This window comes from Bombus vosnesenskii, unplaced genomic scaffold (assembly GCF_011952255.1).
Source record: "Bombus vosnesenskii isolate JDL3184/JDL3185 unplaced genomic scaffold, Bvos_JDL3184-5_v1.1 scf7180000013262, whole genome shotgun sequence".
NCBI lineage: Eukaryota > Metazoa > Arthropoda > Insecta > Hymenoptera > Apidae > Bombus > Bombus vosnesenskii.
In genome coordinates, this window is record NW_022882922.1 from 4,664,717 (window position 1) to 4,678,703 (window position 13,987).

General features: G+C 40.7%; 1 protein-coding gene across 7 annotated transcripts in view; it reads right to left on the bottom strand.

The window, feature by feature from the left end:
• Positions 1 to 1,590: 1,590 nt before the first annotated feature.
• LOC117230214 (homeobox protein extradenticle) overlaps positions 1,591 to 13,987 on the bottom strand; it is a 41,335-nt gene continuing 28,938 nt past the window's right edge. The window contains exons 5-8 of one of the 7 annotated variants that reach the window (XM_033487386.1): positions 13,271 to 13,406; positions 12,934 to 13,030; positions 11,256 to 11,431; positions 1,591 to 5,286 (exon numbers count right to left, since the gene is read on the bottom strand). In XM_033487386.1, the coding sequence (XP_033343277.1) occupies positions 5,152 to 5,286; positions 11,256 to 11,431; positions 12,934 to 13,030; positions 13,271 to 13,406 (544 nt within the window). In that variant the 3' untranslated portion in view covers positions 1,591 to 5,151. The other 6 variants (XM_033487413.1, XM_033487378.1, XM_033487395.1 and 3 more) reach the window with 6 other exon arrangements.

The following is a 13,987-nucleotide window of genomic DNA, read 5'->3' on the forward strand; positions in this document are numbered from 1 at the left end:
GCCTCATCTTCGTTTATACAATAAATGGATATCCTTTTTTCTTTTTTCCTACGTGCTAAGTAATAAATCGTCGGGCCGCAATTCATCACGACAATCAATAGTTAATAAATCCATAAAAATTATCTAGCTGTTGATCGACTTTCTTCTGTCTTCAAAAGGTACGTCCAACGCGTTTTGGGCATAATAATAAATTTCAATAATAATAATAATAATAAAAATAATCCATGAACCTAATAATTAAATTGGAACGCGATCACCACAATACGAAGATCACAAATATCAATAATATTAGTAATGATAATAATAACGGCGATAGTAATAGTAACAGTAGCAGTAGAAGTAGTAGAAGTAGTAGTAGTAGTAGTAGTAGTAGTAGTAGTAGTAGTAGTAGTAGTAGTAGTAGTAGTAGTAGCAGTAGTAGTAGTAGTAGAAGTAGTAGTAGTAGTAGTAGTAGTTGTAGTACTAGTAGCAGTAGTAGTAGTTGCAGTAGTAGTAGTTGCAGTAGTAGTAGTTGCAGTAGTAGTAGTTGCAGTAGCAGTTGTAGTAGTGGTGGTAGTAGCAGTAATAGTAGTAGCAGCAACAGTCGTAGTAGTGGTAGTAGTAATTAATAGTGGTAGTACTAGTGGTAGTGGTGCTAGTAGCAGCAGCTGCAACCGCAGCAGCAGCGGCAAACGGATGCGGCAGCAGGAGCAGTAATAGTAACGGCAGAAGCAGTAGAAGCAACAGTGGTATCAATAAGGATAGAGGCAGTACCAGCAGCAGTCGTAGCAGGCATAATGGAAATAGTGGTATTAAGAACATAAGCAGCAGGAACAGTCGTAATAATAACAATAGAAGGATTTGCAGGAACAGTCGTAGGAGTAGCATTCGTAGTAGTAACAGCAGTAGCAGCAGGAATAGTCATAGAAGGGGTAGTATTAATAATAGTAACTTCAGCGTTCGAAGCAGTAGTAATAGTTTTCATAGCAATAACAGTAGTAGTAGCAGTAATATGGTTGGTGGCAATAGTGGTGATAGTAGTACCAGAAGAATTAGCAGTAGTAATAGCAGCACGAGCAGTTCTAATAATAGTAGATTCAACAACAGGAATAGTCGCAGTAGTAGTAGTAGTAGTAGTAGTAATAACAGCACCGTTCGCAGTAGTAGTAATAGTTTTGATAGTAATAACAGTAGCAGCAGTAGTAGTACGGATGGTGATGGTGTTGGCGATAGTAGTATCAGTAGGATCAGTAGCGGTAATACTTCTAGTACTTGTAGTAGTAGTAATCATGGTAGTAGTAGCAGCAGCAGTAGGGTTAGTGGTGGTGGTAGTAGTAGTAGTAGTAGTAGTAGTAGTAGTAGTAGTAGTAGTAGTAGTAGTAGTAGTAGTAGTAGTAGTAGTAGTAGTAGTAGTAGTAGTAGTAGCGGTAAGTATTAGCAGTAGTAGTGGTCATTAATTATAATGATGATGACGACGATGATAATAATAATAATAATAATAATAATAATAATAATAATAATGATAATAATGATAATAATAATAATAGTGATGATAATAATAACAATAATAATTATAATAATACTAATAATAATAATAAACAACAGCGACCATGATAATAATAAAATAAATCTCGTTTTACTAGTTAGTATCGTCGTTACAATGATGTACTTAGCTATTACATTTTTGCCTATGGACTATTCTCTTTTATATACCTCTATATGTATAGCTACAATATATAATATTTTCATGTTGAAAAATCGTATACATTAGTGTTGTGTCGCGGGACCATTGCTTCGTTTCTATTCCGTTTCCCGATCGTACTTTTTTATCTGCTTGCTCATCACGTTTCTATATGTTCATCCCTTTTTCCGTTCACTGTCTTTTCATTTCGACCATCTTCGCTCGATGAGTCTCGCTGAGAGGGAGAAAGGTGGCGTCGATGCATAGAAGCGTTCACGCTTGATCTTCGCAAAACAGTGTGGAACAAAAAGAGGAAACGATGAAGTGGGAGAAAAAGAGGACGAAGAAGCAGTTGTCGTACAAGTCGAAGAAGTGAAAAAGGTAAAGGACGATAAACCGACTAGGAACGGGTATCTGCCGTTTCTGGCCGCTCCTTTCTTTCGCAAGCACAAACAACCAACCCTTTTGCTTAATCCTATCACGTATATTGCGAATGTTGGGTGAACTTGTCGTATCGCGGTGGTGTGTTGTTCGTTAGCTTTCGATCGTAAACCAAAGCTCGACAACGTATCGTTCGTTCGTCGAATTCTGGTGCGACTTTCTTTTTACGCGTCGCTTAGGAACGTGAACGCTTCTCGCTTAGAGAATCTGTATTACATAACATTAATAGCTTAATATCGATTTTTAGTTCGTATTACTCGCCGCGTTAACGACGAGCCTCGGATCACAGATAGTGAGGTGATCGGATTGCGCGAGCATTTTCACGATACATCTTATACATATGCGTTTCTACATCTTAATTTCATTCTCGTAATTGTCTGTTTCGCGCATCTTCTTGCGATTCCTCTAAGTATTTCAAGGCGACAGCTCCTGAAAGCAAACAGTACCGGCCGTGTACGCGAGCGTGATCACACAGTCGCGTGAAAAAGCACTATTAACAATTCCTCGCGATTCGTTTTTACACTCGTTAAGTTAACTCGAGCGTCAAGAAATATCCGATAGTGTCCACTTTTTCAAAGAATCGAAGAAATAAAGCGACGAAGATGATTTGCAACGTTATTGCGTCAACTAGAATTTATCCGAAATATCTTTTTCCGGCGACTATTCAGATTCATGCACGCATACGGTCGAAGGAAAACTTGGTCGGAACGCAATCTTTACGTTTCTGCCCAGTTCATCGTAGAAATTTACCATCGCAATGATGACATACGGAGTTATACAGATACGAAAGTATAGAATATATATTTTTATACACATGTATACGTATACACAATACATATGTACCTACGTACGTACGACCAACTAAGGATAGACAGGCGCAATCGTATATTTTAAATGTCGAATCCAGTTGAATCGCGTTGTCTCGCGCCGCTTTCGAAACCTATATTTCCGTTCGACCGGAAGAAGCGCAGCAGTATCGATAAAAATCCGACTTCGATTCGTTTCTCTACGCTCCGACGGATTAGCCGATTAGCCGATTAGCCAATTAGCAACCATGTAAACGACGACGTTTTACATCACTAGAAAATATACTTTGATTTGCAAAAAGTTGCGTGATCGAAGCCGAATGAACAAGTTTGGTCGAGAAGAGTGGCCGAAAGTTTGGCGCTTCGCGACTACCAATCAAATGGCGGAGTTCGAATTCTGGATTCGACACCTGTGTCTCTGTACGTGTGTCGGCTGTTGAAATCGACGAAACAAAACAAAAGAGACAAAGGAAAGAATTTTTAATAAGATCTCGTGCTGAATCGTTGTTTTACAGAGAAAAAACGAAGAAAAAAAAAACGAAAAAAGAAATGTAGAAAACGGATCGAGTTTTTCGGCCCGCTCATAGGTACAATCATGCACACAATTTTTCAACGTAACAAAGTGTACGATACTAAGCTTTGTACAGCGAGGACACCGACAAATCGTCTTCTTATATACCTATGAAACACATGCGCGTACTCAAATTTCAGTAAATAAATAATAATGCTGGAAAATTATTACAATGATCGTGATCTGTTTCTTAGCACAGAAACACTAAATGGTGTCCTCGCGTTCGAACGAAATTGAACAAATCAGCACGCAAACATCGTCAACGTATCGCTATAAAAGTATAATTCGAAGCTAAACTTAAGACTCGGAACTTAAACCATAATCGAACGTAAGAAACATTCGCTAGCATTACACGATACTCGGGATACTGCTGGGACTAGATTTAAAAGGAATTACATGAAAAATCTAGCTGGAAGCTGCTTCACGACAGATCACAAATTTCTAGAAATGTCTGTCTCGTCGAGAAATAGAGAAACGAAAAAAGAAACGATATATATATATATATTTCTTTATGTACGTCCAAAATATTATTCTCTTAAATCCTTACCCAGCAAAAATTTACGCTACGTATTATAATGGGGGGGGGGGGATATACATAACATGAGGGTAAAAATGATTACAAAGACAAAGTTAAATATTTAAAATCAAATCGTCCGATCAATCGTAGGGTATCGGGATAGGGACGATAATAAGAATAAAAATATCTGTACAAGCTACGTCCATCTACGTATGCGTGTATGTAGCATACGTAAAAAATAAAACAATTAGTTGATTGTATACGCTCTCTCCCTCTCTCTCCTTAGCTAGGCGCCTGTACGCTACCGTATTGTCTTAATAGAAGCGAACCTACGTTTCTTAAGAGCACATTGCCCTACGGATTCTTATCGTTCGCCGTCCTTTCCACTCTCTCATACTCTCGCACTCTCTCTCTCTTTCTCTCTCTCTCTCTCTCTCGCTCTCTCTCTCTCTTTCTTTCTTTCTTTCTTTCTTTCTACCCGCCTTTTCTCTTTTAATTCCTCTCACACGTTTCGCTCTTTAAATCCTCTGTAAATAGGTGACGTGGATGCCCGTGCACAGTCACTCGATAAGGCAAGATTAAGGTATCAAGATCGAAGGGCAGAAGCAAAGAAGTTGCGAACGCGCGTATGAAATCGTTCCTGTTCGATGCGCGAATCATCGAATAACTAACATTCTCTCATGGTCGTATTTATCTCGAGAAATTGCTAAAAGTGTACTACGGATTAATTCGCGATAGACTAATTAATATCGTCGCATCCTTCGGTGCGTTTGGCCTTCTCTCTTGACGGAAAAAGAGAAAAATGTTTCAAAACCGGAAACTAATGTTATTATTAATCGTAGGAACACCAACGAACATTATTTCCTTGTGTGTGGCTCGGAGGTGCGCGTTATCGCAAATGTGTATACGTATGTTGGTGTATGTGGCTGTGTGCCGACGAGAGCGTGTGCGTGTCGGTAGTGGGTGACGACGTGGTTCCTGGTTGTCCGGTAGCGGTACGTCTGCTCTTTTTTTTTTTCCCCTCTTTCTCTGACATACACTCTACTCTATGCTTTTTTCTCTTTTTTCTCTCTCAATTCTGTTGCTGCGTTTTTTTGCATGTATTTTGTTTTATTAGTTTCGTTACCATGCTAGGTCGTTCATCCCAAAAGTAATTTTAGACGCGCGGTCGTTTTTCATTTTCTCGGTCGGAATCAGAGTCCGCTGAATCGTGGAGTGGCGGAAATTCCGGCACCGCCTCGCGTTGTTGCATCCATCCGGCCGCACCGGGCCCTCCGGTCAGTGATTTTCCCTGCGTCATTTTTTTTCGATTTTTTTTTCAATTGATTTTTAGCTCTCTGTCTTTATTCCCTGCAGGTGGCGACAAAATTGCGTGTCATTGGTCACTAAGCATCGCCTTCGTTTCACAACTTTACGCATTTTTTTGTCAGCACAGACAGACGTTTCTCGAATAACCATGATATACAAATTATATGGAATTTTACGAAAGCGCGGGCTATTTGAATTGGCTGCTCGTATCAGGATATCGATTTACCTTCTTGCTTCGCAACGTCCTTCTTTTTTTCTTTTTTAACAACTGTCTTTTCTCTTTTCTTTCCTTATTTATTTATTTATTTATTTATTTTTTTTTCATAAAAAGAATACGTTCGACTCCCGTTACGAGCACGAAAGGATTTGCTACATAACACGAAAGATTCTAATGATCGAGATGATGATTGCAGAACAAAGGAACAAACAGCAAAACTAGGAAATCCTTTCACTCTAATTTGCCAATGCAACAAACCGGCGCCTATTCTACTATCTACGCGAAAAATGTATAACTCTGCAAATGAACTAAATATGAAATCTTTGACATCCGCCCTCTTTCACGCTCTCTCATCTCCTCTTTCGCCTTTTATCTATTCACCCAGAAAACCCCAGCCAATCGTCCCGCAAAAACAAAAAAAAAAAAAAAAAAAAAGAAAAAACAACAACAAAAAAATAATAATAGAATATGTAGAAGTAATGATAAACGCACACACGTACTACTGTGTAAGACCAGTATAAACGTATAAACTGTAATTCTACATGCAGCCATGCATGCCACGAAGATGTCTCTCGAGGAATTATCCATCCGTAAAGAATTCTCTGATCTGCGTAATTCTTTCTATATCACTTTGTAAGTCAGCGTATGTGTGTCGTGTATTCTTAAACGTGAATGTGTATATGTAACGAATACATTGCCGTGCGATGCGAAACTCTGTAGAAGATATTCTAATTGTAAGATTAAGTATCGAAAGCCATACGAGAGCGACAAGAAACCGCATGGTGCGTTCTTCGAGGATGTATCTGCATAGCACAGATAGTCTATAAGTAGCTGTAGCACGGACAGAGATCGTCGTACTCGTTCGCCTGATCTCGTGCTATTATGCGCAACGAACAGGCGTGGTTGATCGCGTACGAAAAACTGCTAGGGGACGATTTGTTTCGAAAGTAACGTGACGATACGCGTTTACGATATGCTTGCAGTCTACTTCCCCGTATTTCTGCGATATCGTAAGCTGCCTAGTTTCAAACATCGATTCGTTAATCCCTTCGGAACCATCGTTATCGGTCAAATACAGCGAACCGTTAGCGAAATAAAAAGTAAAAGGCGCGACGAAACGTTCGTTCTTTGATCGACCGTGTTCCACCGATACGATTGGCTCGGATTAATTTACTACTCGCTGCCACCAATTCGGTAACCTACCTATAAACGAGCTACCTCGTGCTTTTCTCGCTCAAAGAAGGCCTGATACAGAAGTTTTATTGCACATTCGGCAAAGTCTAAATCTAGAAACGAGCTCGAAGGCGAGAACGTCGCTGCGAAAACGTCTCAGGCAGAACAACGAACGAACAAAGTTCGATAAAAATTCGTCGCTTTAAAAATATCTCATTTCCAGTTGATTCGTTAATCGTCAGTTCCCGGCTTCGAGCGAGGCGACAAAAACGACACGATACGTGAGAAAGGCTCGAAAAATCAAGCGCCAAGAATAATATCAACGAAAAAAAAAAAAAAAAAGAAAAGAAAAAGAACGCGTATAAATGTATTTATATAGTAATTATGAGTATATTGCACTATCTACGAGTCGATGTCTGGATTCTATGCGAATCAGTTTGTTCGAAATTTCGTCTGTCTCTTTTCGAAACTCGTCGTTTCGACCGTTCGAGGGAAAGAGACCTGTGCTTGTTGCAACGAAGGATGATACATCCCGAACGGCTCGTCGATTTCTAATCTCGAACATCGTTCGCGAATCTCTCTCAGACATACTTCACGCATTCCTCCAATCTCTCGTGAAACGCAAGCGGATTCACGCGTTCGCGTAAAGCCAGCACACGTCGAGCTCGATGACGAATCTACGATCGCAATTGGATTTTTCGTTGGCACGGCGCGTCACTGTGAACACAACAGAAAGCACATAAGGCTGAGATCAGTGGACACGCACCAGCCGTCTGGCTTTTTTTTCTTTTAATCTCTCGTTTACTTTAGCCAGGTCGCGCGATTCTCGTCTTTTCCTTTCTTTCCGCGAATGCTTCTTACTTGCTCTCTCAATTTTTTTTTTCTTTCGCTCTCTAATTGCGTACTCTTTTTGCGTGAAGTCTGATTCGATGTCTCTCTCACTCTCTGTCGCCTTCTATGAATTTCGTTTCATCTGCGTCAAGAGAGAAAGAAAAAAAGATCTAAGTGAATTTAAACGGGACGAATTTGGATTCAGCTTGTGTTCGAGAGCAAACAGCCGACCACCCTAGCAGTCCACCGAACCGTACATCTTCCTCGGAGCAACGAAATTCACCAGTGAAATCGAATAGAGAAACATATTTCTCGCAGGACTGTGGCAAAATCGCATAAACAGAACTCTAGTTCTAGTGGATCGCGAATCGCGTTCCGCGAAGATGGACGGTTCGTCGACGAAATTCGTGTATCAGCCAAATCGTTAGGTGATGGAGAGTAGAAGAGACCAAGGAACAGACGACTGATCAATCGTAACGATATTATTACAGGTGCAAGACCGTGCGAACTGTGCTTGTAACAATGCGCTTGAAAGCGCGCGGCCGTCAGTGCATTTTTGCCAATCGATCCCCCTTTCCGGGTCGCCTTACCTTCTCTCGAGATACAAACTCGCGCCATATCTCGTTGAAATGAAATTTCCCCCTTCGCTATCCCACGTAAATACACCGCGGATATATATCGTACGATATGTGATCGCGAAATTACGACCGAATCGCCCAATTAATAAATCGAGTTACGTACGTTCCAAGTTGCGTACTTTCTATATAGGAAAAATCGTGAAACGAGTCCGAATATCGAGAGAAGTAAGTTGGTATCTACTGAGAAACTTTAGATTTCATTCAAGAGTTCTCCGACACGCTATAGGTGTAGCGTAAATTATATTTAGCAAGTCTACGTTTAAAATTATCCGTTATCAGTAGATATCTTCCCGACAAGCGTACGAAAAGCAGGTGCGATTATCCGACAGTCGATATTACTTGAAAAATTACAAAGAAAAAAAAAAAAAGAAAAAAAAAGAAGACAGAGATGTATCAAGCTCGTGATCTTGAAGATTTGTTCGTTTTTTGTCGTTGAGCCAAGAAAATACAGTTGGAAATCGTGCGAACACACGTTAGACACTCCGCACCCCAATTTCTTGTTGCAACAAACACAGTTCTTTGCTTCGTTTTGTTAGATTCGGGGTACCAACCAACAGCGATTAAAAATCGGGGTTATGAAAAAGATCAAATGAAACCACAGACAAGAGTGTAGCAACGGGAAAACGGATTATAGATCGGCGAAACGGGCGTTATGTTAGACAGATCCGACACGATGTGTAAAAAATAGTCTTGGTGCTTATACATTATACATATAATCGTGTGCAAGCAATTGCCTTTTTGTTATGTATGCGATTATGGAAACGTTAGTGCCAGTTGCAGCAGCAAGGGCGTTTTTATCATTGCTACGAGGTCTTTTTTTTTTTAGTGCCAATTGCCGGTGAAAGCGCAATTCGAAGCACGTTTATTCCGTACTCTAAACTCTTTGGGTAGATATAACACGTAGGGGGGAAAGAAGAAAATTCAAAGTTGATTTGGATGGATATTGAGTTGGTGGAGAATTCAAAGCGAGACAGAAGAAGCACGAGCGTTCGACTCGAGAAAATTCTTGGACGTTCGCGGTAACGAGAAAGAAGTGAAGAATAGGCAAGTTCAGACGTAGCCGAACCAGACGAAGGTAGAAAACGAAACGAGAAGCAGAGGTGATTTGAAAACGCGGCAGCTAGGAGAAAGCATGCATTTTAGTCGCTTCATTTCGAGCGGGTTCTCGCCCCTGGGACTGGAGCCATGGCCGAACCGGATGAACCGCGAAATTAATTTTCCTGCGAACTTCTCCGGTTTTCCTGGTCGATTCGAATTTCTGGAAATGCAACGGTAATGAGAAAAATACGAACGGAGAAGATAACGTAAGAGCGGAATAGCTCTCAGTGCGGATCGCTTTAAAGACGATACACGTTAACCAAACGATTCCTTTTGCTTTTTCGATCCTCCCTTTTCGATTTATATATACAATAATATAAAATATCATATATATATGTAAATCGATAGAGGAGAATGTTTTAAGAGCAGCGTGAATAAACGAGATATTGCAAGTATTCTCGACATAGGTAATAGAACAAAGCATAGAATGAAGATGCACTTTTCATTCGATACAGATTCGAACGTCCGGCATCAGAACGTATTTTGAAGCGAGTCAACGATGACGCGGTGCAACATTTGTAACGAAGTACGCACAGACAAACGGCTGGCGTATCGACATGGGGGATATTTAATCTAGCAATTGAGAATATCTACAAATTTCCCAGCTAGTCGAGCAACCGGCTCGCGCGTTTGTATATGTGCATGAATTTAATTCAACGTCACTCTTTATCACGTGACACCGTCGAAATTGCATGTCAGAAAGATTTACTGGATTCGAAGAACCGGACGCAAGCTGTACGATACATTTTGTTCCTTTGTTTTGAAACAACGCGAATACAAGGGGAAACCATAAGGACAGAAATTGCTAACGCATAGTTACAATTTCAAACATCGATCCTTTTGTCCTTTGATGCGACTTTATTTTTTTCACTACTGTCCTTCTAAAGACTGTCACTGAAAACCTAATAAAAGGAGAAACAACAAACGAGATTTAGGGAAATCATGACACTGCCGTTCGCTTACGTGCCAGATACAGAGGAATTTTGGATCTCGGAAGATACAGTCCCGTTGCGTTTCATCGGTCGAATAGAGGCAGCTCGTTAGAAGCAGGACCGCGCACCTACCAAGTCTATTAATATGTGAGGGAGCAGCCCTACCTAAAAAGTGACTTAGCAACTCCAATGCATACTAAGCAACCCTTATGTTACTGGCTGCTGCTGGCTCCGTGTGCACTCCCTGATACTCTTTCTCCTCCAACCTTCCGCTCCTGCCACCACTATCGGCTTCCTCTAAGCCCATATTTATGGGCCAGCAGCAGCATATCCAATCCAGTCCTATATATTCTAACAACACGCACCTACTTGCACCTACAGACGCACGCGCCGTTCTTTACAAGCTATCATAACACGGCATTCACGCGCGCTCAACTCCATACAGAGTGTTCGATCGATAATAGAAATCACCAGCCTGTAATTACACTTATCGTGTGTATATATTTAACGTTTACACTATTTTTTATGTTTTTGATTTGCTTGAAACTGAATCACCCTGTATATAAGCACGAGCTCAAATTTTCTTTCACCATCACCAATACCACATTCGCTGCATTTTCCTTTCGCCTCCTTGCTCTTTCTTTCGTTCCCTCGTTCTCTTCCCCATCCAAACGTCCTTTCTCACAATATGTGTGAATATGCGGTGAGATGCGCATGCGTTTATAATAGAAGCACAATGCTATGGCTTGAAAATGGATGGAAATCGAGAGCAGTGTTCCAACGTTATTACATCCAAACACGACGATTATTCGTTGAAGATGAAAAAAAAAAAAAAAAAAAGAAAAAACGAAACGAAACGGAAACGATACGAAAAGAACCATTTTGCCGTCTCTTTCCATTCATTCGAACCACGCGGAAGATCCCTCGACATCGGGGTTAAGCGTTATCAAGACTTATCTAACATGCTCAAGGAATGCAAGAGGGCATTGATGAAAGCGAGGCAATGATTGCTGACTACGAGGTAGAAATGAATTTACTTAGAAAGAGAAGTTCTGACGGTTACCTGGTGCATAGGATCGTAGCCCATGGAGCCGTCGTTGTACGGCTGCGAGCCGTAGTCGCTACCGTTTATGCCCATCCCGTATCCGGCCATGTCTTGTGGCCCGCCGGGTGGCGCCGGCGACATCATCGGCGTCGGGGTGCCTTGACTGGCACCACCCATACTGTACGGCGACGCTCCTGCAAAAGCTGCTGTAGAAACAATCGCGGTGCATACAAAATTCGAGGGTGCGTCTTTTAAGTTCTTCCGCCTCACTGATTAACATCTTCGTTTATCGCAAAAAAAAGACGTGAGCTCGTTTCTAATTTTGTATCTCGTGTAATCGGTGGCGTCGTCGATGCTCATCTTTCCCTCGAATTTCATTGACTTTTTAACACGATACATATATAATTCCCAATAGGACTAGTTACAGACGCCACCGATTAATTCAATCGACATACGTATCGTGAAATCGTCTTTCGACGATTCCGCATCGAATGAACGAATTATCGGATGAAAGCGAAATTTCAACGAATTTTCTATTATCGAGAACTACATGTAAAGTATCGATAGGAATATTTGAACGACAACGCAATAACTTGGAAATTAGCTTGGTTACTTCAGAATGTAACAGCGGTAATTTTTCCTTCGAAACGCGAAAACATTTCCGCTATCCGAGACGAAGTACTGGGTTCCGCAGTGCTGGCGCCAGTATCGCTGGAATTCCGTTTCTTTAATTACGAGAAGACTGCGGCCCGTTTACCAGGAGCGTGGCTGAGGAAAGACAAATGCATGGAGGGTGTCGAAAGAAACGCGAGAATGCCGGCATCTCATCGTCCTCCTGCACTCGTGTATTCTCCTACGCTCTTCTCATCTTTCGTTCCCTCTTTCTCCGTATAATTGGTAAGTTAAAAATATCTCGCCTTGCCCTCTAAAATAAAGAAACGTCTCGGTTGTTAAGAAAAGTACGCGTAATCGCGACCAGCAAGTTGTGCGAATGCGAAGAATTTCCAGAAGAAACACCCTCGGAATTTTTATTCTAATTTCATGGAGAATGCGAAAAAGTAAATACGAATGAACCGAGATGACGTGTCGTTATCGAAGAAAATCGTGTCGTGTCGTGTTTGCGAGAGATACGTTAAGACAGTTGCATAATTTAAGATGGTTATACAGCTCCAAGTTGAGCGTATCTTTTTATATAGCGAAAAGAAAAAAAGAAAAAGGCTACGAACCCCAGTCGATAATTTTGTTTCCTCCTAAAAGATTTATTAGTCAGCCGGGACGACAACGGTGACAGAGCCAGAGTAACGAGTAACTGAATCTCACGATAATTTACGATAATGAGAAACCGCTATGCCACGTAAACTTTTCCTCTACACCAATATCGAGTTTGATATAAAAATGATCGCGACGATGAAAAGAAGATGATGCGAAGTAGTGTTACCGGTGTTGAGTGGAAATTTCGCTAAATAATAATCTATCCGAGTATGTAAAAGGAGTTTGCTCTCGCGCAGTTGTCGTTTTCTCAGCAACACTCCGCCGGTATCAACTGTGGCTACTAAAAAGAATCGTATTTTTCAACCGTTTAACTTTCATATTATAATTTATTGTTCATTTTTATCGATATCCTTAATACGAGCAAGCTATCGAAACGAACTCTTCAAGGAACACCCGTCGCTCATTTGCGAAGGACGGAACTTACCAGCTGCCTTTTTGGCTGCGTACAAGTTCGCCTCCTCCTGTGCTTTACCTATGTTTTTCTTGTAGCGTATCCTCTTGTTGCCAAACCAATTGGAAACCTACAAATACGACGAACAACTTTTATTATTATTATTATTATTTAGTATTATTTAAAAAATGCCTTAAACCAATCGGTTATCGTATTTAGTAAATCTTCGGCCGATGTTAAAAAATGTTCGATCGGGAATAGTTGTTTCAGTAACTTCCGTTATTTTAAAATAATTATTGACACACACACGAATTACCGTTACGCGATAGCAACGAGTCCAAGTTACAAGAAATATTTTGATTTACTTTACCTGACTCACGGTGATTCCACACTTTCGTGCGAGCTCTTCTTTCGCTTCTTCGCTCGGATACGGATTACTGAGGTGCGAATAAAAGTATTCGTTTAGAATTTCCGACGCTTGTTTGCTGAAATTCCGTCTCTTACGCCTGTAACGTAACAATCGATTTCCTTTTCACAACGGATAACACTCGCCTTTCACTTACTGTACACTACTACACAACATCGGTTCTAATCCATATGATTTTAATCAACGATGGTTTTGTTTGACAATATCAGTGACCGACAACGTTCGACGGTAGGAGACCTTGATCAGGCTATAAGCGATTACGTTTAATTCAAACTTAATCCAAACTTAATTACCTCAAAATCTGTGTCTTTATCTTCAGAAAATCTACTGACAGATGAATATTTGTATTTTACATTCCTTTATAGAAATATTTCTTTCTATTCCTATTTCTTCTTTCGAACGTGCCTATCTGCTACTAAATCGCCTATCGTTATACGTTATTGATGATGTATATAATTCACAGAGAATATATGTCGTTCAAAACTGTTGCCGATAACCTCTTGTCCTACAGGCTAACTGCCGATTGGTCAGGCCACAATAAACAAGAAGGTCGATCACACGTCGAGCCATTTAGCTGTTTAGTCGTGTGTTCGAATTGGCGCAAAATTTACGCGTCTTCTAACATGTACATTTCGGTGTAACGAAAGGAATTGTGAAATA